Source organism: Drosophila rhopaloa, unplaced genomic scaffold (assembly GCF_018152115.1).
Source record: "Drosophila rhopaloa isolate 14029-0021.01 unplaced genomic scaffold, ASM1815211v1 contig_47, whole genome shotgun sequence".
Taxonomy (NCBI): domain Eukaryota; kingdom Metazoa; phylum Arthropoda; class Insecta; order Diptera; family Drosophilidae; genus Drosophila; species Drosophila rhopaloa.
The window spans coordinates 4,228,785-4,252,123 of record NW_025335142.1 but is presented as its reverse complement, the minus strand read 5'-3'; the positions used below and the strand labels follow the sequence as shown (position 1 = coordinate 4,252,123).

The 23,339-nt window shown below is 40.3% G+C and overlaps 4 protein-coding genes across 6 annotated transcripts in view; 2 read left to right on the top strand and 2 right to left on the bottom strand.

Moving 5' to 3' along the window:
• LOC108045807 (adenylate cyclase type 5) overlaps positions 1-8,538 on the top strand; it is a 41,750-nt gene extending 33,212 nt beyond the window's left edge. For both annotated transcript variants that reach the window (XM_017125238.2, XM_017125237.2), the window contains exons 23-29: positions 266-426; positions 843-976; positions 1,948-2,057; positions 3,415-3,584; positions 3,688-3,869; positions 4,692-4,816; positions 5,700-8,538. In XM_017125238.2, coding sequence (XP_016980727.2) covers positions 266-426; positions 843-976; positions 1,948-2,057; positions 3,415-3,584; positions 3,688-3,869; positions 4,692-4,816; positions 5,700-6,920 — 2,103 coding nt within the window. In that variant the 3' untranslated portion in view covers positions 6,921-8,538. The remainder of the gene's footprint in view (positions 1-265; positions 427-842; positions 977-1,947; positions 2,058-3,414; positions 3,585-3,687; positions 3,870-4,691; positions 4,817-5,699) is intronic.
• Positions 8,539-8,663: 125 nt separating this feature from the next.
• On the bottom strand, positions 8,664-12,590 carry LOC108045808 (protein scarlet). 2 transcript variants are annotated; one of them, XM_017125243.2, is made up of 8 exons: positions 12,541-12,588; positions 12,197-12,480; positions 11,961-12,010; positions 11,730-11,866; positions 9,672-10,637; positions 9,164-9,405; positions 9,001-9,101; positions 8,664-8,942 (listed from the first exon to the last, which is right to left on the bottom strand). In XM_017125243.2, exons 2-8 carry the CDS (start codon positions 12,451-12,453, stop codon positions 8,767-8,769), a joined length of 1,929 nt encoding a protein of 642 aa, XP_016980732.1. In that variant the 5' UTR covers positions 12,454-12,480; positions 12,541-12,588; the 3' UTR covers positions 8,664-8,766. The 2 variants fall into 2 exon arrangements, with proteins under 2 accessions (XP_016980732.1, XP_016980730.1); XM_017125241.2 differs by having other exon boundaries at positions 12,197-12,590.
• A 2,003-nt stretch (positions 12,591-14,593) lies between these two features.
• On the top strand, positions 14,594-19,176 carry LOC108045809 (proton-coupled folate transporter). Its single transcript, XM_017125244.1, has 5 exons — positions 14,594-15,522; positions 16,473-17,243; positions 17,702-18,040; positions 18,492-18,820; positions 18,895-19,176. Exons 1-5 carry the CDS (start codon positions 15,508-15,510, stop codon positions 19,016-19,018), a joined length of 1,578 nt encoding a protein of 525 aa, XP_016980733.1. The 5' UTR covers positions 14,594-15,507; the 3' UTR covers positions 19,019-19,176.
• Positions 19,177-19,628: 452 nt separating this feature from the next.
• Positions 19,629-23,339, bottom strand: part of LOC108045859 (elongation factor-like GTPase 1) — an 80,385-nt gene continuing 76,674 nt past the window's right edge. The window contains exons 5-6 of the mRNA XM_044461530.1: positions 20,228-20,434; positions 19,629-19,718 (exon numbers count right to left, since the gene is read on the bottom strand). Coding sequence (XP_044317465.1) covers positions 20,246-20,434 — 189 coding nt within the window. The 3' untranslated portion in view covers positions 19,629-19,718; positions 20,228-20,245. The remainder of the gene's footprint in view (positions 19,719-20,227; positions 20,435-23,339) is intronic.

Below are 23,339 nucleotides of genomic sequence, written 5' to 3'. Positions count from 1 at the left end.
AAAAACGTTTTTCTTGAAGAAAATATAACATGAACTATAATAATAAAAATAACAACATTTAATCATCATCATCTTGGCTAAAGATTTAAGCTTCTTACGGCATGCGAAGGCATCAATATTTTAAATATGATTATGCTTAGATGTCAGCGTTTTTAGCAAATATTGGCCTCCTGGCAGAAGAGAACATCAATTGTTCTGCATCGAATTGCTGTGTGGGCGGGTTTTGAATATATAATTCCTTGATTCGTTTCCCCATCGCCCACAGACCTTCTTGCTGCTCACGCTGCTCTCGATGATGAGCTGTGCCACCTACCAAGTGCTGCGCATCCTGCTGAAACTCCTGCTGCTCCTGCTGGCCTCCGGCAGCTACATGGCCTGCTCCACCTACTTGTACTCGCGCAGCAGGGAAATAAGCCAGGAACTGGCGTAAGTATAGCATCCAACAGCCAACAGCCAACATCCAACAGCCAACATTGCGCATTCAGCGAGGCAGCTGCGCTATCTCTGAATGAAAACGAATAAACGAGTTATGGCGTAATGCAATTTCAGTTGGGTTCAGTGGGTTAAGGGTGTCGAGGGGGGAGGGCTGGCTTTGCTGGGACGGCACCAGCTGAATTGCATTTACGACAGCCGCAAACTGCATTAAAATTGTATTTAGCACCAACTACCAACTCTGAATCCAGCTGGATTCATTTATCAGCCACTGCAGTAACTTCTCTTGTTCGTTTCTTCTCCTCGCCGCCGCATTACCCTTTAATGGACCGGAATAACTTCGTCATTGTCGCCATTTCGGGACGATTGCACCTTTTCCCACCGCCATTTTCATCCGGCTAATGAAATAGGAACGAGGAGGCCCTGCTGCGCTACATAATTGATTCCATCTTCCTTTTTGCATTCATGCTGGCCCTGATTTTCCACAGCCACCAGACGGAGGCCACTTACCGCCTGGACTTTATTTGGAAGCTGCAGGCCACGGGTGAGACAAGTTTAATTATGGCTGGAGTGGAAAGTGTGCAAAGGAAATTAAGTAGACAAAGGGCTCAAGTGCAGACAAGTCAAAGTTTCGAACTTCAAACGACCAAAGGGAATGCTCAAGTGGTTACACAAATAGTTTTCAACTAGGTTAGACGCATTTAATTAACCCTGGGTATTGGTAAATTAAATTCTTGTTCAATAACATCTAACTAACCTTTTATATGCGGTTATATAGGATTCAGAATCAGGCTTTTTCTACGCAGTTATTTAAGAATAATTCTTTACTTTTTTCCCAAATAAAACATTTAAAGTAATTTTCCCTTTAAAATTATAATAATTAAATTTGAATATAATTATTTTATATGAGATGTGTTTTACCAAATTAAACAACGTTTTGTAACAAAACTTTTAAAAGTTGTTTCAAAATAAATATATCCACGTAAGCTATTGTTAAAAACTTTGTAATGTATGAAACTTTATTTATGTTTAAACTTCAAAAATAGTCAACTTTGAATATCAGGAAAACGCATAGTATACATTTACAAACGTATTTAAAACACTCCTCTTACAGCCGACAGAAGCCCCTCAAATTATTCTGATTAAAATTCGAGAGTCGGAAAGTTGTGGGCCATTTTCCTCGACGTCTCTTTTTCCGTTTGACACACTGTCAGTGATTTGAAATGATTCTCTCTGAGGAAAAGTGACTGAGGGATTGGGAAAACTTTCGGCACATAAGCCAGTTCATTAGTATTAGTGCACAATTGCACTTCCACTCGCTCACACAGACACACTCCAGCATTTTCCCAGCTTTTCCATTTTGGGGAAATGGCAATGTGTTTTGAGTATTGCTCTTTCTGTTTTTGCGCTTTTACTTTCCGCTTCGGTAAACTGATAAACTGATATTTCAATTTCACGCTTATTTTTTTGCCCTCTTTCTGGGTTTCCGTTGCTGTTTGTTCGTTTATTTCGCAGAGGAAAAGGAGGATATGGAGCACCTGCAGGCTTATAACCGTAAACTGCTCGAAAACATTCTGCCCGTCCACGTAGCCGAGCATTTTCTGAGCCGCGAAAAGCACCTTGACGTGAGTATACAAATACCCAAGCAAATACTACAATATACAGACGTCGTTAAAATTATAGCAATTTTAGGATCATCTCTATTTTGGCTTGTTATCTATGATATTGTGTCAGTTAACGATTCAAAAACATTGGCCATAGTAGTTATACATTTTCAAAAGACAGTATAACTTTTTAAAATATTATTTAAAATTAAATATTATTTAAAATATTAAAATATTATTTATGTATAGAAAATAGCTACAAATAATTCTCTCTAATTAATATTCGATAAGAATTTTATTAAATTATATGTATATATGTTTGAAATATACTAATACTAATATTTTTAGTATTTGACAACATAATCGACTATATTTGGACTAATATCAGTTATAACATAATCAGAAAATTTACCTTGAGTTTGATAAGTTATTAAAAATATTATTCCATAATATTTTTATGAATGTTACTTTTAAGCAATGTATAATTAGGAAAAAATACTGCTGTTACCTAATTAAATAATAGACAATATGCTTAGCCATTATGCTGAGCGCAACTGTATGTACCGATTTCGGCCATATAGTGGCCTTATATTCATGAGGCATGCAGGCAAACTGTTCAGCATATTAAAAAACTTTGTGGCTGTGAAATCTGCGCCAAACGTTGAGGACGGGAGCAAGGTGGCGGCGAAGGATTCAGATTGTCGAAAGGACCTGATTACAGAGCAGGGGGGCTGGTGGCTGGAAAACTCTGATGTGACCACGTGTATGTGGCCTGAAACCATTTTACTGCACTTGCCGCAAGGTGGAAAATCAGAGGGGTTTATATCGTTTCGGAGGCGGGGGCGGGGCACAGTCAGCGAGGCAGCCTCCCGCACTAAATGCAAATTCAACAAGCTTAGCAGCCGCATTTGATGGCCAACGAGCACCCACTCTGGCAGCGGGACAAAAGCCAATGAGCTCAACTTGAGCCTGGCAAACAGAACCACACTGAACAAATGTTGAGTTTTGAATGTTCAGCTAGTTTATTTGCTTAATCCGGCTCAAATTTTGGCTTATACTTTAATGCTTAAAAGTAATCGTAGTTAACAAATTTTTACAAATAAATTTAAAAGTAAGTTAGAAGAATTCACTTATTTGTTTTTAATAATGTTTATAGCTATACAGATTCATTTCTTTGTTTTATTTAACCGTTCAACATTATTGTATAAATCAATATTTAAGCAAATTGTAGTAAGGCAACAACTATTTTGTATTTGATTTGATTTTTTTTAGCCTGTAAATGTAATACAAAACATGCACTTCAGTGCAAAGACATAAACAGATGCTATGAACTCCCCAGCCAGAATCTAATTGAATTTTCGATTGGCTTTTGTTGCAGGACCTGTACCACGAGCAATGCGACTCGGTGTGCATTTTGTTCGCCAGCATTCCCAACTTCTCCGAGTTCTATGTGGAACTGGAGGGCAACAACGAGGGCGTGGAGTGCCTGCGACTGCTCAACGAGATTATCGCCGACTTCGACGAGCTGCTCAGCGAGGAGCGCTTCCGGTGAGTCCTGCGTCCGCTTCCCCTTCCTGGCCTAAACGGTTCTAACCACTTTGCGGCCTGGTCCACATCCGGCCACCTCCTCATCTCCCATCTCATTCGGCAGCTGCATCGAGAAAATCAAGAGCACGGGCGCCACTTACATGGCGGCATCCGGATTGACGGCGAGCACCTGCGACCGGGTGAACTTCAGCCACGTGACCGCCATGGCCGACTACGCCCTCCAGCTGTTCGACAAGATCGAGGAGGTCAACATGCACTCCTTCAACAACTTTCGGATGCGAATAGGTGAGAAACTCAAACTTTGTCTTCCTTTACCCTTCAGCTACAATTAAAAGTTAACCGATAACAATGTAGTAAGACGTACAGCCAAAAGAATGACTGTCTTGTGCATCTGAGAACCTAAACAGTTTTTTCTAGGTTGATTTGGGTAAAAATATTTTTAAACTATTTTTGCATTTTTTTAAGGGGTTAAATAGTTTTTTTTTTGCAAGAATTGGCTTAATTTTTATGCTGTAAATGCCAATCGATTGGAAATCGATTGTCAAGTTCAACGATGTATGACATTTCATCATTTGACTATTATTTCCAAGGGTTTTAAAAAAAAACAAACTCGAGTTGAGTTTTTGACCATAAATGACACCTAGCCAAAATAAGGCGCACAGCCAAATTAATGACTGTTTTCTGCAGCTGAAGACCTAAACTATTAATTCTAGGTTGATTTAAAAGAAATAATAATGTTTGACGGATTTTAATATTCTTTATAAGGGGCTTTAACGCGGTATTGGTAACCAAACTTAAGCCGATTCCACAATGGCATACCTCTAAAGACTTGTGATTCGGTTCTTTAAAAATCGGTAATCAAAATTTAACGTTGATCAAATTTTTGACCTACTTTCATGTTAGTTATTTCCAATAACTCTACCAAACTTAAGCCGATTCCAAAGTGTCATACCTCTTAAGACTTGTGATTCGATTCTCAAAAAATCTGTATTAAAATTTTTTTAAGATAACGTTGATCAAATTTTTTACCCATTTTGTGATTCGTGCTAAGTGCTTACTTTCTTTCCAACTTTTACTGTAGCTTATTTATCTTTTCACCGTTTGCAGGAATTAATATTGGTCCTGTAGTGGCTGGCGTCATTGGAGCCTGCAAACCTCAATATGACATCTGGGGCAATGCCGTCAACGTGGCATCGCGTATGGACTCCACGGGTCTGGTCGATCACATCCAGGTGAGTCTTGATTAAATCATCGGCTAATCGCGGATTTGTGCTGGCCCACTTTACCATCTGAAGTTATTGCTCATTTCGAAATCCGAGAATTTCGTGTTGCAAAAGTTTTTTGCGGGGGCACAGCCACCTAATCAATGGCCACCTGGGCTGACCACTTCACTGCGCAAGTTTTTAGTGTCAACGAAAACTTTTCCCTACTCAGACATTCCAAAAAAAGGTGTAGATTCGTGTTCACAAAAAGGAATAAAGATACTTCGGAGTTGGGGTGGACCTTCTTACATGTTAGAATTTTATTTTATTTTAAAGAGTTCTAATCAATAATTCATGGCTTATTAACAAATTAAAATATGTATACCATTTTGTGGACTTATATGGTGCATTATTATTGCCTAAACTTTTAAAGAACTATATTCCATTTTATTCTACTTACAACTTAGATAAAATTAACTCAAATTAATTAAAATAGTCTTTTAATTTATCATATTATATTATACAAATAATTTTAGCTTACAGAAAAACATGTTCCACCCTAACACATATAGTAATGTTTGCGAATTCAGATACAGATAAAAATGAGCATTTGATTTTATTTGCTTTGCTTCGATGCTGTCAATAAAACGAAGCAAAGGCGAAAGAAAAAAATTTGCGAAAGAAATAAATTATTAAGCGGGTGAAGCTCGGGGGGATTGGAGGAGCTGGGGAGCAGGATCCAGGGTCCTGGGCCCTGGGTGTTATCATGAATTATGTAGCCACGGGTGAGCGGGTGAGCAAGTAAGGACTGAGCCAGCTCCTTCTGCCCACGACTGCGACATTGAACTTGTCAGCCGGAATTTATGTTACATCTTGTTCATTCCCCGCCCTTTTTGTGTTGTAATTTGCCCAGGTAACGCAGGAGATGCAGCAGATACTGGAGGGGCGTGGCTTCGAGCTCACCTGTCGCGGGAGCGTGGATGTGAAGGGCAAGGGCTCCATGATCACCTACTTCCTCAAGGGCAAGAAGCCCATCGAAGTCAAGGAGGACTTGGCCAAGGCCGAGATTGAGCCGCCCAAGACCTTGACTTTGGCCAAGGAGCCGGAGAAACCAGCCAGCGACCCGGAGAAACAACAGGAACAGGCCAAGGAGGATTCCATGGAGCAGGAGGACGACCTGCTGCCCTCGCCCGACATCGATATGAACTCCAATATGCAGAATATGACGGCGCAGCGGAGGAAGTCCCTCTGCCGGCAGCATAATATATCCTCCTCCTTCGGCACCACTGTCAGCAGCTCCACGGGAATCACGCCCAGCATATCCAACAGCTCCAGCGTGGTCACCATCGGCGCCCTGCCCATCATCCTGCGAAGTGGTAACCCAAACCCAAATCCAAATCCGAATCCCGCGGCCACTGACAGTTGCTCCGAGTGTGGAGGCGGCAGTAAGTCCCTGGCCACGCCCACTGCCCCACCAAGGACACTGGTGGCGGACCTCAAGGACGAAATAGCCAGGGATGAGAAGAGTGGATTGAAGGACTCCATCGAGAACCTAGAGATCCTCTTGAAGAACAACATTAGCCTGTCCGATCTGAGCAACAAGCAGCAGCAGAATCTCCGGGGTGAGAGCAGCAGCTCAACCACCACCACTCTCCGGAAAAGGGACACCATCGTGAGTTTCAATGTGACGGAGACGGTGACCACCACGGCCACGCCCTACTCCTCCTCCGGATCGTCCAACTCATCCTCGCAGCAGAAGAAGCGCCGTTCGGTGACCACCATAGCGGCCAGTTTCACCACCGCGACCACCACTCGATTGCTGTCCAATGAGAGCCAGAGTTCCACCCAGACGGCTCCGGGAACGCTGGAGTCCTCGGGGCCCGGCCAATCCTCCACGGAGAACTCATCGCAGGACTGGCAGCCACGCACGGCCACGCTGGAGCCCAACCGCAGTCCCATCAAGACCTCGCAGTCCATGAGCCCCATTGGCCAACTAACCACCGAGGTGTTTGTCCTGCCCAACAGCCGGAGCATGGTGCTCATCAGCAGCACGAATGGATCGGCGTCGGGTCTGGGAACGGGTGGAGGGGGCAGCAGCCCGAGGACAGGAATCCTGCAGGATGTCAGCACGTAAAGGATGCGCAGGCAGCCGTGTAAATATGTACAATACCGCCGGCACTTAGATGAGACTTAGAGCTAGCACTAAAGGTAACGGTAGGATAAGGGTAAGCTAATGGTAAGGGTTGGGATGTAGCCGGTAGATTGATTGGGCTTGACAGTATACAATTACAATACAGTCGAACTTCTTTGCCTGCGAAGTTCTTCAATTTATTATCCTACAGAAATCTCTTTAACTATTTTCATAAAATAAATGAAATTTTGTAAGCAAAAATTTAAAAAAAAAATGTTTGTTTATGATAAAAGCGCCAAATAAGATTTGACATCTTATTTACAATTTCTACAAAACCTTTATCAAAAAATTAAATACTCCAACGCCAACCAATAAAATGAAATAATACAAAATTGTTTTTAATTTTAACAAAAATTTGTCAATCACAAAAAGTATTTTGAAATATAAAAACCCTGCATTTCTATCATAAAGTATTTTAGTTACAGAAGTTCGACTGTATTAAGAGCATTTTCCTTTCCCTTGAATGATCTCGCATTTATTGTAGCTTTACATGTTCCTCAGTTAGCGTTTCAGGGCACCAACAAAAAAGTAATTTCCATATCACACACTAAACGAAAGTACGAAAGAAAAGTAATGCACTTCAAATGGGTACCAATGAGCATTGTTAGAACTGTTAGGCATTCGATAGGTTGTAAGTTGGGAGGAAGGTTATTGGAGAGGAGTGTAGGTGTGTAAGGTTCCTATGTGTGTTTGCAGTAGAGTAAGTTAAAAGGGGTTAAGGGTGCGAAGAAATCGAATTTAATGTTCAATGTCAAACAAATAAGTATACTATTATGTGTTGTTGGGGAATGCAAAGGCCATATTAAATATATTTCAAATAATGTTTATCTTTGTTTTGCATTTAATGAGTCATTGATTGAAGTATTAAATTACAGGTAGCCTTGGTCTATGGCCTTTATTATTATCGCATTCAAAGTACATTTTTTCAACTCAACGGTTAAATTAAAAGGCTCTATTGCATTCCTCTGAAAGAGATTTTAACACCAAGCTAAAGGACAGCATTCATTAAAATCTCAATCGAACAATATCCCAGACATTACCATATCGAAAATAAGTATTTACCCTCGACTTTTCGGGCTGTCCATAGCTGGTGTTTCTTTAACTGAAACAGAAATCTGTCAATTGGAGAGCAACAAGAAAACTATTTTGAATTGTTGCACAAACGATATTTACTAGAGTATAAGTTCAAATGAAAAAGTATCCAATACGAGTAAGTTTAAATGTTAAAACAGTATCGTTTATATGTGACGTTAAATGTGTTTCAATGTCTGTATGTCTCAATGTTGCTGAAAGCATCAACACTAAATATAAATATAATATACAATTTGATGCAACATATATTATGCGTAAACAAAATATAAAACCAAAGAAAAACAAACAAAATTCTCGCTGTGATTTCTATGAAGAAGATGAAAAATGCATAAATTATTTTATAACCTTTTGTTACTTAGTTTTAACTCGCAAATTTTACGAAAGCCTCTCGGCCACTTTGACTACGCCTAGCTATTATTATTTAACTGCGAATGCAGTACCCTATATAGTTTATACGTATGTAAGTGTCTGCGTGTATTAAACTTGATGTTGATTAGCTTTGATGTTCAGTTTCAAGTTGATAAGAACAAAAGGATTCCCAGTCAATGTAAATGTTTAAACGTGCAGTCATCAAGGAAAATAAAAAACAAAATGTGTTAATAAATGGCGCTAATAATTTGAAAAATCTACGCATTGTTTATTGGATGAATTCATAGCTTCGTAGTTATTATATTTACAGCACTAAAACTGAGAGCTCTCACAGTTTTCGAGCTCGTCGCCAAAGGCAGTAGTATCCCAGTAGATGGAACCCAAAATAGAGGCCAACCAAGGCCAGTAAATTGCGGTAGACATTACTTTCATTGAAGCTGTACTTGTCCAGCACATCCTGACCTGTGTGAAAGCAGGGCAAGTCGGCACTCTCCTGGAAGCAGGCTTTAAATATATAAATTAATATAATAAATTCCTCAAATATGGTGTACTGTTTACTCACTTATATTCTGCACCCCTGACCACTGAGCAACGGTCATAGCCTCATTGGCATACAGCATCCATGAGAGAAATTGCGTCCACCAAAAGGCCACTGGTAAAGAGCTGTCAATAAAAACAAGTAGATAAAAGTAAAGTTCTAAAAACACAGTTTAGACCCCACTCACTTTACTTGTATGAAGATACCCGAGGTGATCATGAATATGTAATCCAGTGGCACCAAATATGCCATGGCCAGGGGAACCGAATTAAACGCTGTGGAGAAGAAACAACCACATGCCGTGGCCACATTCATCACCAGCACCACACACATGGCAGTCACTCCGAAGGCATAGAAGGTGGACCTCAGACCTGTCAGCCAGTAGCAGATTATGACGAATATCAGGGGCTCTATTATCATTCCAGGTAGCTGTTTAGCAATAAAATAAACATTAGTTAGATATAAGCATTAGATAAATATAGAAAGAAACATTAGATAAACTATGGCTGTTTTAAATTGTAATATTTTTACTTCGCTTAAAATTTGTAAAGGGTATATATTTTATAGTTTAAATATTTAAAGGACTTTTATCGAAATCTGCCACTATTTGCTATTTCCCATAGTCTCGGTACGATTCGTGATTACGAAAATCTGTCTACGGTGATGTAGATGAATTTGGCTTAGAAAATACTTACCAAGGCCAAAATGTTGGCCGTATAATATTGTCCGGTGGAGTAAAGTCCGGAGCGGGTTTCCCTCATGAAGAGCGGGAATCCTTGGGGAAACAGGTTGAGTACGGAGTACATGGGATGGTAGGTATTCTCCGATATCATGATGAAAAGTGCACCCTGAACCGCCTGCACTCCCAGTTGCGATGGTTCCGTGGTTCCGGCAAAACAAGCTCCGATAATGAATGCCATAGCGATCTTCTGGACGAAACGCATCCACTGGATCGTGGGATCCCTGAGCAGAGTGAGCGATGCCCGCAGCCACACCACGTGGAACCGCTTGTACCAGGCCACGCCCCTAAAGGACTCCACCTCCGTGTCGAAGGGGAAGTTGCCCGATTGGGCCATGTGGATCTCCAGATTCACCAGCATATCTCGCTGCTTGGCCGCCGAACTGACGGCAAACTGATCACAAAGGTGCTGAGCGGATCTCTGGGAGGCCTGCTCGTAGCCAGGATCGGTGGCCAGGACGCCGATGAGGAAGTCCGCCGGATTGTAGGCCTCCGGGCAGTAGTATCCATGATTGGCAAAGAAACTCAGGGCGTGCTGGGGAGACCCGGTGAAGGCCACCCGTCCATCGGCTAAAAGCATCACGTTATTGAAGTTGTCGAAGAGCTGCGAACTGGGCTGGTGGATGGTGCATAGGATGGTGGTTCCCTTCTGGGCCAACTCGTACAATGTGGCCACCAGCTGCTGGGCACTGTAGGAGTCCAATCCCGTTGTCGGCTCATCGCAGAACAGAATCACGGGATTGTTGAGCAGCTCCACGGCGAAAGCCAATCGTTTCCGTTCGCCCCCCGAAAGGACCTTCTTGTCATCGCCGCTGCCAATTCGAGTATGGGCCGCCGAGAGAAGTCCGGTCCGCTCCAACAGCTCGTTAATGATGAGACGACGCTCCTCCTTGGACACCCGACGATCCAGACGGAGATGTGCCTGGAATTAGGGTATCAAAATGCTTTAAAGATATAGTTATATTCTACGTCGAAACTTATAACTAATCAGCAACAATGATTGTAAATGTTAAAAATAAACCTAAGCACAAACACTAGTTAAAAACAAGAGAGAACGCTATAGTCGGGATCCCCGACTATCAGATACCCGTTACTCAGGTAAAGGGAGTGCGAGGGAGATGGAGATAGAAACTTTTATCACGCATAACTTTTTAACGAATGGTCCGATTTGAAAAATTTCTTCTACATTTCGATTGGTATTGATAAACACAATAAAACTGCATTTTTACTTTTCCGAAATATTTAAATTTTTAAAATCGTATATAAGCGATTATGGGCGTTAAAGGGGGCGTGGCACCTTTTTGAAACAAACTCCTAGATTCTGCATGCAAAATGCCAATCTTCTAGCTTTTATAGTTTCCGAGATCTCGGCGTTCATACGGACGGACAGACAGACGGACAGACGGACAGACGGACATGGCTATATCGACTCGGCTAGTGACCCTGAGCAAGAATATATATACTTTATAGGGTCGGAAACGCTTCCTTCTAGCTGTTACATACTTTTGCACGAATACAATATACCCTTTTAGTCTACGAGTAACGGGTATAATAAAAAATGTCAAAGTTTTACCCTTAGGTATGAGGTCTTTTCATTAAAAGTATCCGAAAGTTGATGTTAAAGGATTATAGACATAAACTTTAAGACAAATCGAAATCATTTAAATGGGTCAAGTTTTTGGCCACTTTTTTGCAAGGCCTAACTTTATAGGTTAGCCCGTTCATTACCCAACCTTTGGGTCCCGATTGTTAACGATATAATATTACATTTAAAAGATCTTCTTTTAAAGTATTAAAGACAGTTGAAGAATAATTCAAGACAACAACTATGATTATGCAAATTATGTGCTCATGCTTTAAGGTAAAATATAATTCTTGTCACTTTCACAGACAGAGTCAAGTAAATATGACGCTATAGAATGTAGGGAAAACATGTTTATGGGCGACTCGTAGAAATCATAATCCCCTGCAAAGATACAGGGGATACAGATTGCTGCCTGCACTCCCAGCTCACCATGAAGTTCAAGTGCTCCAGTACAGTCAGCGATCCGAGGAAGAGGTCATCCTGGTAGACGTAGCCGCTGATCCGGTGCATGAAGGGCCCGATGCGTCGACCGTTTATCAGAATGTCGCCTTGAACCACAGTACCGGCTGCAGCGCAGATCCCAATGCAAATGGAGCGGGCGGAGATAATGGGGATCAGGGCTAATCTTATCGGGAACTACAACTTGCTAGTACAACTTACCCGGCTGTCGAAAGGCGAGCGTCGACATAAGTGTTGTTTTCCCAGAGCCACTGTGAATGGGGAGATGTTTTATGGGGGGCGAAACTTAGAGGAATCTCTGCTTATCACAGGGCTGATAATCAGTCACAAACCAGATATCTTGACATAGTTAACACATTTTTGGACATCGTGTTCTTGGGCACATTCCACTTGAGTGCACCTGATCTTTTGCGATATCGATCTCTGCAGCCACTTACCTTGAGCCCATTAAGGCCATCAGAGTGCCCGGTTGAATGGCACCAGTTGAGTTGTTGATGATCCGCTTCATCCGCTGTCCGGATCCCCCGACATTGGTGTAGACGCAGAGATCCCGCCACACCAAAGTGGCCCCCTGCTCCGTGGGCGACCACTTGCTGTAGCTCCTGAGTGGCAAACTCCTCTCCGAACTGTTCCGTTTCGACAACTTGGGAGTGCTGTCCAGGCTGGGCACCTCGATGGTGCTGCCCACCGGCATCAACTGCAGCTCGTGATGCTCCACCGCCTGCGGGGCCTCCACATCGATCAGCTTGCTATCTGAGTCCGACATTATCTCTGCGTTTACCTTAGATCCCACGGCTGAGGAGTCTGATTTTTCTGAACCGAAGCGTGCCACAGCTGGGCACCAACTAACCAACTGAGCTCTGCTAAGAAGTTGTCGCAGCCAAGTTGACAGTAAGACAGGCAGACACAGTAAATATAAGCTAGTTGGCACTCCGGAATAGGGAACATACTTAATTTGCTTATGCATTTTAATAAATTTAAAATTGGTTTTTATAATAAGAAATAGGCCATAATAAATTTTTGAACTTTAAGAAATACATTTTGACTACATTATTTTAGAATAACCCACCGTCGGTAAAAAAAAATATTTACATACCAATGACTTAATTAAGAAATCATCTTATGAAAACAGGTAATAATTTTCCAAATCAAATTTCGTACCACTAGCATTTACTAATGTTTCAAAACTAACAGCTACTTTTATATAATACGTTAATTGACTTTTATTCATAAATATGTAAAGGTTGTTTTTTTTAATAAACAAATTTTTAGGTATGATTCAAACTCTAAGACCCCTTCTTTTATTTGTCTTATATATTATATTTTACAATTTCCACCCAAGCATTGACCACTGTGGTGGTGCTCAGCAGTCAACAATGCAAATAAGGTAAACTTGGGAGCTGAGGTGCGGAGTTCACAGTCTTTAGGGTGGCCCTGGCAGCGAGCATTCGATCGTCTTGCAGTTTACCGACCGCTTGGGAGGCAGAGGCAGCGGACTTAGTCGGCGGCTCCGGTTACCATTGCCAGCGGAAAATGCAGTCCAGACCAACCCATCGGGAAGCCCCGCAGCGCCAGAGGCATCCAAGCAGCCAGCGGGAAAACCGCCGGTGCCTCGGGAAAGCCAGCAACCAGATGGGAGCTGATTCTCGTCTCTGTTTTGCTCAGCGTTTTCGCATCGCATAAAAGGGGACCGAGAAATTAATTCAGAAATAAATGTATGGTAAGTTGTCGTATTATATTCTACACCACTAATAAGTTAATATTCTTAATAAGAGCTTTTATAATGTACTTGAGTATTTTACTTCATGTATTATTTGTAGTTCACCTATTTTGAACAGAAATGCCACTTTTTCGAGAAAATGGTTTATCACTAAAGACTGATTTTTGAAGTGTTTTAATATGTTTTTTCATCTATACAATTATTTATTCGAACATCGAGCGAAACATTCTTAAGTTTTAGCTCGGCTTACGCAAATATTTGGCATACTTTTAGGATGCTTTTAAAAACTTGTTAAATTTCGTACCCGTTTTGGTGTCAGTCTAAAATACTATTAACTTTCAGCGCACACACCGTTTTTTAACAGAACGCCATTCGACTTTGCCCGTTAATAACTTTACTTGTAATTGTCCGATTTTCAAAAACTTTTTTTTTGTAAAAATAAAATGGTATTAGCTGTCAAGTTGTAAATTTAATTTTTCATAATTTAATTCGTAAAAAACTGATTGGTGTTTATGAAAAAGTCACTTTTTTTTCAATAATTGTTATTAAAATGAAAAAAGTGATCAGTCTACAAAAGAAAGCTTTTTTTCGAGAGTTCAGGGTACGAAATTTCAGATTTTAATGGCAGTTTAACCGTACTCTCCAAAAAGAATATTTTTTTAGTCATTTGAAAACGGGTCAATTTTTTCGTTGTTGCGGGTAAAGTGTTGTATAGAGTAATGCATTTTGGGGCTCAAATTCTTTGTTTTAAAGAAACCTTTTTAGTAAAAAACTTATTTATTTTTAAGACAGTTTTTTTTTTAACTTTCTGCTCATAATATAATTGTCAACAATAAAAAATAGAAATCTCTTTATCTTTTATTGTATCCAGTTTTGGCAGTCTGACAAAAAGCTATTAAGACACGCAATAAAAAAATATGACCCTAAGTTGAAATGGCTTTTCGGAAAATCCCTTTGCATACATAAAATAATAAGCAATAATTAGTAATTAAAGTAGTTGAAGCGATTGATTTCAGTGGAGTCCAATTCAAATCGCCCAGTATCAGCTTTGTCGCTGATAAGCGGATTTTAACGAACAAAACTGCCCTCTGTGTTTTCAGTTGCTGTCGAGCTATACAGCACACAAGTCGCATCCGAGCTGCTCAAATTACTTTTACAGCAACATAATTCCAGTACTGAAGAAGTGCAGCGTTTGTGAAATTTAAAATACAACAAAAGGCAAAAAAACAAACAAATCACGTTGCTTTTGAGCGCTGTAAATCTGTTTACTAATTAAAAATAATCACGCTATTTTACTGGCACCTGAAAACAGTTATCGCCCGACTAGTAAGCCGCGTTGTAAATCCAAACCCAATATACTCTATACTTAAACTTATCGCTGCGATTATTGAACATTTTTGATCTTCAAGGAAAAGTGAGAGTTACGTGCGGGTCGATAAGAGGGTATGGGAAAACACAAAATTTCCGCCTAACGATAATTAAAATGGTTGGAAACGCCGCCAGCACGTGTATTCAATTAAATATTTCATGAAAACAAATTATTTATTTAAATACCCAATACTTATACGGATATATACGATAATACCTCTAATTTACTGAAAAACAAAAAAACGGTGAGCCAATAATAAAGTGACCTAGAAATTAGCAAATCTATCAATATATAGATAAGCCGCTAATGCCGGCAAAATGTGATTATCATTGTGGGCATTGCAATTTTTGATTTACAAGTTTATAAAACTCCGTCAAACAATAATATAATATAAATTCGCGAAAACTTAATACACAAATATACCCCACACCTACAGGAATACAGTTATAAACCTAATCTTTTGAGCAATTTGCATAACAATGGGCGGTTCAATTATCACATTACGCTGCAAGTATTGAAAACAGCAATCTGTTGATAAGCTGACTTGGCGGTTAAGTTTTGAATTTCGATTACTTATCGACGACGCGAGAGCTTGAAAGCTGTTAACTTAACAACATAACTTAACAGCGCGGGAGAGAGTACGAGTGCGCATAGTGAAAATGAGCGCTACAGAGGTGAGTGCTAGTCCTCCAAAACTTAGCCGCTAAATGGTTTGTTTTTGTTTGCGACGCGACGCGGCTAAATTTATCAAACACGATGTGAAGTGAGAGGACAACAAAAAAGTGTAGCGGAATTAGTTTTAATTTAAAACAGCTAAAGAAATCAAATAAATTGGAGCGACGCGATTCGCTGAGTGATTACGTATGTCAACTGATGCCCAGTAACCCCAAGAGCTAAGAGAAAACAGACTTGGAAAAAAACACATGCCTTTAGTGACCTTGGAAATCGTATTATTTGTGCAGACATAGTTTTCCCTTATTGATTTTATATTTAATGGCTCGTTTTCAAACGAAAACGAAATGAAATATATACTTATTCTTAAACTTCCTACAATGTAATTCAAGTATCTGTTTATCGCATTGTTTACTTACTACAATAAAGGTGACAACGTAGGGCGGTGAATGAATTGATTACGCGAAAGCGACTTGAAAATGCTCTACTTGTTTCGGAACAGAAATGTCACACAAAAATTAATATTATTTTTAAATGGTCCATACTTAAGAGCGTTTTTAGGAAAGAATTCTAAAAATATTATGACATGTTTTTTCATTTTGGAAAGTATTAAACAAATATTTTTATCATATACAAAAAATTAAAGATTAGAAAAATTCAAATGTCCTTTGTATTTCATTACAATTTTTAAAAGTAAAGTTTTTAAAAAATAATTTATTTTAGATGATTGAATAATTATCACAATAAAGTTCAATGAATTTTGAATTTCAAGCTATTATTCGTAAACTGCCCTGCACTTGGAACCCGTTTTGCAACATCGATCCATTAGCTAAACCAACTCTTGATAGTTTAAAACGTGTTTGCACCTTATTTACTTTAAAAAGCCGCCGGCGTTGCCAACATGAAAAACCCTTTCGACAACGGAAGTCCAAAATCTATTGCATACTTGCAGGCACACTCCGAAAATGCAGCAGAAAGGCGGAACAGTCAGATCAGCGAAAACAGCGCTGCCGGAATCGCTAGCGAGGACCAGGGGGAGGGCCGGAATGCCTGTCAGTGGGCGTGGCTCGTGGTGAAATCCATTTCCGTGGAACCCACAATGTTCCTGTACATGTTCGCCTTCATGATCACCTCGGTGGTGGAGGAGAATTTCTTCCTGTACAAGTCCTGCCGCGTGAACAACAATTTTACAGAGGAGATCTGCCGGAATCTCAACAAAGTGGAGAACGAGGAGTTCAAACGCCAGGCTCTTCTGACCAATGCCTGGTTCCTCCAGTGGGAGGATATCTCCGCCCACATCTTTCCCATCATTTTGGCCCTTTTTCTGGGCTCCTTCTCGGATCGGCGGGGCAGGAAGTTGCCTCTGCTCATGGGACTGGTGGGCAAGTTCTTTTATTCCACGATGATAGTGGTCAACGCAAGGATGCCTACGTGGCCGGTGCAGTACATCATTTACTCCGCCACCCTGCCGTCGGCCATGACTGGTGCGGATGTGGCCATCTTCGCCTCCTGTTTTGCCTATGTGTCAGATATTACCACGGTGGAGCAGCGCACCATTCGAGTGACCATCCTGGACGTGATCTACCTCAGTGCCATGCCACTGGGCGTGGCTCTGGGTTCCCACCTCTTCAACAACGTCTTCAATCAATCCTACGCGGATATGTTCATCGTGAACGCCTCGCTGCTCGCTTTGGCCATTGTCTACACTCTGTTTGCGCTAAAGGTGAGTTTAACGGAGTCCTTGTTCTTTATTTATTCTTTTATTACTTTTACAAAGTCAACACAACTGAGAACTCTATAAAATTAACCTATTTAAACAAGATAACAAGATATAAGATAAATTTATATATCAAACTATAATATTATTAAAATTTTTTCAGAACACAAACTATTTTCAGCGAAAGATAAGATCTGTAGAGAAAATATTAGAATGTCCTAAGTTAAACCCTCCCATTCTTATTCGTTTTTAAAAAGCTTCGAAATTACCACTACTAGTAGTAATAACTTGTCTCCTTTTATGCATATTAAAAATATATATCAACGGAATAAATCATTTTAAATAAGATCTTCAACAAAAATTTAAATAATTAATCTTTTTCATAATATAAATGATAGGCCCTTGGTCTGTTTATATTGATAAATATGTTATATACACCGTCATATCCCATCTAAAACTTTCAGTGGCAAACAACGCCAAGACAGCGTTCGCTGAGGGAGCTCGGTTGTTGTGGCTTCTGGGGCGACTTCTTCGACAAGCAACACGTGAAGGACTCGCTGGCGGTGCTGGTGAAGCCGCGAAGGGGACATCGCCGCAGCTTTCTCATTATCCTGCTGATCAGCATGGCCCTGTACACCTTCCAGCGGGACGAAGGCCGGTACCTGTACATGTACACTCTGGACAAGTTCGACTGGGGCGTGAGCGCGTACAGCCACTTCAAGACCTTCAAGTCGGCGGCCTATGTGATTGCAATGCTGCTGGCGGTGCCGTTGATGAATAAAGTCCTGGGTTGGAGAGATACGGTAAGTCTTAGTTATTGCACAGGGAAAGTTCAAACCACTTTTTTATATGCTTGGTATTATTTCAAAAATACGTTATCATGCATTTTCGATGTTTGTAATTACTTTATATCACAAAACCTTATTTTATTTAGTTGAAACGTAAAGCTCTTTAATTTTGAACGACTCTTGTACAACCCAGTACAAGTAGACAGTAGCCTGTAGAATAGAGCCTTTTTAAGCCTGTAAATAATTTAACCTCAGTTTCAATTTTCTACGGTTATATGTATTCGTTCTATCGCTTCTCTGGCTTTACATTTTTTTTTTTGGAGGACAAGTCTTAAAGCGAGAAATAAAGGCCTCAGAGTTATTATAATCTAAGTATACTACTATTATAATCGAATTGAAAGTTGAAATATAGGTTAAAATATATTTAAAATCAACTTTAAATTTAATGTAACCCTCTCTACCGCAGACCATTATCTTTATTGGCACCTGGGCCCATTCGATAGCTCGATTGTTCTTTTATTTTGCCACCAATACGGATCTGCTCTACGCCGGAGCCGTGGTCTGTAGTTTGGGACCTATTGTGGGCCCCATGATCCGGGCAATGACCTCGAAAGTCGTGCCCATTTCGGAGCGAGGAAAGGTTTTTGCACTGCTCTCGGTTTGCGACAATGCGGCGCCCTTCATCAGCGGTGTGTGCTATTCGCAACTTTATCAGAATACCCAAAAGAGCAACTACGGAGGAAATGTCTTTATGCTAACTATTGCCACCCAAATAGCTGTATTCGTAATAATACTGTAAGTGATCATATGTGGAGTAACCCTTTTATCTATTTAATGATTATATTTTTTATTTATTTTTTTTCCATTAGTTGCATACACATTATTTTGGGCGAGAACTCACTGGCCGTTCCAGAAGTTTCTGAGAAAGAAAGTGGCCTTATTGGCCAAAAGACGGATGTACTTGTAACGCCAAACGAAGAAGATAAAAGTTAACCAGACTTTTAAACTTCAAGTTCTATGATTCCTAAAAAAAAGACATGAATTTTTAAAAGCAATGCTATTTGCATATCTTATAATATCATATATAATATATATTATATCATCGTGTTTTCAGGCTCATGACTTAGCCAATAAAACATTGAAGTCAAAAAGGTGTTTATTTTATAAGGTTGGTATCTTTCATCTGGACACAAATTACAGAAAAAAAAACAGATTAGAGCTGATTCTCATCTCAGTTTTGCTGAGGGTTATTGCGTTTCAAATCGGATCAGAAATTAATGTCTGGTAAGTTAGCAAAAATGATCTCGCCCAGTATAAGTGCATTTTGTAAATATAAGCTATTTGAGTATTTTTGTATTTATTTGATTTGACTATTATTTAAAATGACTATTCTGAAAGTTAGACTTTTCTAGTTTTTCAGCTTTTAAATGATTTGGGTTCGGACAATCAACTTAGCTTTATGAAAGTATAAGGCATACTTTTAGGCAGCTTTACTTCGCAGGAACAAAGTTTTAAAAATCGAAACAATAATTTTTTTATAAAAAATAACTAATTTATTTTTTTTAACATTTTTATACAATTTTTTAAGGATTCTCTGTTTATAAAATAATTGTAAATAATAAAAAATATATATATTCCTCAGCATCTTTTTTAGAATCCAGTTTTGGCAGAAAGCCAGACAAGCTTTTGAAACCTGCAATTAAAATAAATATAATCGTGATTTAAAATAGTTACCAGCATGTACGAAAATCTAAATAATAATAAGTTCTCAGTCACTGTCGAGCTATAGCTGTAGACGCATACGAGCGACTAAAATTATTTTCGGCTCATCATAATTCATGTCAGTGGAAAAAAGTGCAAAGTAAATTAGTGAATTACAATATACGAAAGCAAAACAAAGTATAATTATATTATCAATGATACATGCGGCTCGATAATACAAGTTCCGATAAACGCTAACTAAGATGTTTGGAAAAGCCGCTTTAAACGTTTTATAAATAAATTATTTTATTATTACTTTAAATATACTGTAATAGCGCATATCTATTAAAAAATTAGCAATTAAAAAAACGGTAAGCAAATAATAATAATCAATCTGGAATCCATAGTTTGTTTTCCAAACTGCACAAAACAGTAATTCGTTTGGCTGTTCGTTTTATTTGAGGGGTTTAGTGAAATATTAATAAAAGGAAATAAATTTACCCGTGATCGCCTCCAAAATCACTTGTTTTTGGAGAGGGTGCGCTGCTTCTCCGCGTGCTCCACCACCTGCTCGTCCACGAAGAGGCCCTTCCTCCGCCGGACACTGTCCATGTAGACCTTGGCCCGGTTGGCGGAGTCCGCCTTCTCGCCGAAGTGCATCAGCTCCTCCTCGGTCGTGGGCAGCCAGAAGGGATCGATATCAATCACCTGTAAGCAGACGCAGGGTGTAAGTTCCAGGAAATCATTTAGACACTTGAGACGGGACAAAGGAATGAGGCGTCGCTGTGTCTATGCGCCTGCGCCTACGCATTGCACTGGATTGGATTTGGGTTGGGTTTATGGGCAGGGTTTTGCTTGGCCTTTGAGCAGGACCCTTTGTCTCATCGGCAGGGAAAGCGTGCATTTTCACATCTTCATTGTGTGGACTCGAGGGGCTGCGACAAAGGACTCGACGCTTAATGACTTTCAAAGGACGCAGGGACACGCATTGCACGTTACGTGATAAGGCAGACTCGCCAGGATACGCAGAATCGGAGAACGGGGCATTTCCTCAATGGCGTGAAGAGCGTTCCCTGCGCTTGATTGATGATTGCCTCCTGCGAGGCGAACCACTTGAGAATCTCTGGTGTGAGATCTGCATTGTTTTGTTTTCCTTTTTTCCAGCAAGGACTCGAGACCCAGCGGGCGGGTGTCGAGCGGTTCGCTGGAAAAACTCAGCTGTCCCACTCCAGAATTTCGGTCATACACTTTATGAATCCCCTCATCAATGACCGAGCTTGCTCAAAAACTAATTGAGATGCCGAGGCGTTGGTCTTTTGTCATGGAGAAACTTTTCTTTGCACAGCAAAAAATTTTATAAGTTTCGAAAGAAAAGCTGTTACTTAAGAACTTTACTTTTGCCACTTTAAAGTAACAGCGGGGATCTATTTCAGTCAGAAAATTGGTTATATATTTTCAGTCAAAGCTCAACTACCATTTTATTTATAATATTTATATTTACACAGTTGAACTGGTATTTTTACGCTTTTTTCCCAGTGCGTATTCTGGGCCATCTGTTCGCACTACGCTAAACTGCGGGCCCTCGAACATCTTCGCAATCCCATGTAGATCATTATCGGGCACAAAGTTTCGCTTGTTTAACAACAACCAACAACGCCAAGTGGGCAAGGGATCGAAGGAAACAATGGGGGCACTATAGGGAGCCAAGCAGTAGTCCTCGACAAGGTAAGGCAATCCCAGTTGGCAATCCCAGTCCGCAGTTCGCAGTTCGCAAACCCTGTCACAACACAACAGAAACGCAAAAGCGAGACTGCCATCCTTTGCAAATGGTTCTGCGCATGCGCAGCAGCATCCCATCTTTCCATCAATCCCCGTCCCCATCCCCATTGGCAACATTCCCACTCCAAATCTCGGGCAGAAAACGGAGGAGACCCTGTGGCAGCTGAAGTGCTCCAGAAGTGCGCAGAACTTGCGTCTGAGCCGGGCCAGACAAATGAGCAGCCAGCCACCAGCAGGCAGATGAGTGCACTGCCAAAAAAAACCATTTGATTAGGTATTCAACAAACCCAATTTAATAAGAAGAAAAGTAACAGTTGCCCTAAAATACCTTTTACAGTAAATAGATTATAAAACATTTTAATGTTTTACATAAAAGTGCTATGACAAGTATTGATAAGAATATCAAAATTCAAACAATTTTAAAGATGTCCAAATTATTTGATAGTTAAAATATTAAAGTTAAGTACTTAAGAGGTATTTTAAAATTAAAATTGCTACATCTAAAAGGCGAAACAAAAGATGATGATTTATTATACTTGATGTTAACCTTTTTACCAGTGTCCTGTTGAAAAAAATAGCACTTTTAACATCCGAAGATGGTGGCTATCCACACTAAGGCAGCACCACGCTCTAGATTACAGGCGAATTAAAGGCTCTGTTTCCCCTAATCACCCACTCTTGGTCCTCACATCCACCTTCACTACCACCATTCTCCCATCATGAGGTTGAAATATTAAGGAAAATATTGAAGCAGCGCAAAAACCAAAACAAAAATTCAAAACCAAACGACGTGACATCAACACACACACTTGGTATGGTACTATATTATATGGTCTATCTCTCTGTATCTCCAACTCTCTTTGCACACACGTGTTTTGTATCTGTGTGTGCTTATGAGTGGTGTGTGTGTGTGTGAGTGTGTTTACCTGTCCGACCGCGCGCTGTTTGTATGCAGGTAATTTACGCGGCAGCTACCGAAATACGCTGCCGTTCGTCGGTCCGCCCGTCCACTTGTCCGTTTGTCCGCTTGTCCGTTTGTCCGCCGTCCGTCCGCGACCAAGACGAAGTTGAGATTATTATCGCGCGCCAGAAACAGGCTGAAAGACTGTGAAAGAGACCGGGCCCAGAGAATATAACTCGATTCGAGTCGAGTTGATTCGAGAGACTTGGGGGCCTGGGCCTGTAAAAGTCTCCAGCGAACGGACAACGGACAGCGGACGGCGGCCTACGATGAGCGTCATTTTGACAGCCAGCGAGCGGACAATGCAAACCACGTTCCACTTAAGAACAACAACAACGAGGGCAACAACAATCCTTTGGCCACTTGGATAAACACTTGCCTTGGCATGGATATATCCCTACACGGAAAAGAAACAAGTAGTGTGTTTTGTTGGGCATATTTCAAATTAAATACAAAATATTTAAAATAAATTAAGATTAAATAGACTAGCATTGGAAATCAATGTTTGCTTAAACAAAAACAATGGTTGGAAACTTAAAATCGCTTAAATACTTTAATAAGATTTTTAAGAAGAAGGAACTCGGAATTCGAAAATGTAAATAAGAAAAAGCCATTTTAAAATTCAGGAACCACATTTATTAATTTTTTGTTGTGCCAAAAATCTCTAAGTTATTATTAAGTAATCAAATATTACAAGTGTTTGCAAAGGGGTTTATTAGAAAGTTTAAAGCAAGATTAAGATGATTTCGAATTCCTCTACAATATGGCATACATTTTATCGACCAGTGTATTTGTATGTGTGTGTTTATTCGCACCAGGCAGACTTTAGGGCACTGCCATGCTCTCCCCCGCCCTCGGGCGAACCGCAACCCC

Coding starts and splice junctions, on each gene's coding strand:
- LOC108045809 (XM_017125244.1), top strand. Junction 17,244..17,701: donor ACACTCTGTTTGCGCTAAAG/GTGAGTTTAACG, acceptor TAAAACTTTCAG/TGGCAAACAACGCCAAGACA. Junction 18,821..18,894: donor GCTGTATTCGTAATAATACT/GTAAGTGATCAT, acceptor TTTTTCCATTAG/TTGCATACACATTATTTTGG.
- LOC108045808 (XM_017125241.2), bottom strand. CDS start 12,525: ATGTCGGACTCAGATAGCAAGCTGATCGATGTGGAGGCCCCGCAGGCG. Junction 11,867..11,960: donor GCTCGCCTTTCGACAGCCGG/GTAAGTTGTACT, acceptor TCTGCGCTGCAG/CCGGTACTGTGGTTCAAGGC. Junction 8,943..9,000: donor GTCAGGGGTGCAGAATATAA/GTGAGTAAACAG, acceptor ATATATTTAAAG/CCTGCTTCCAGGAGAGTGCC.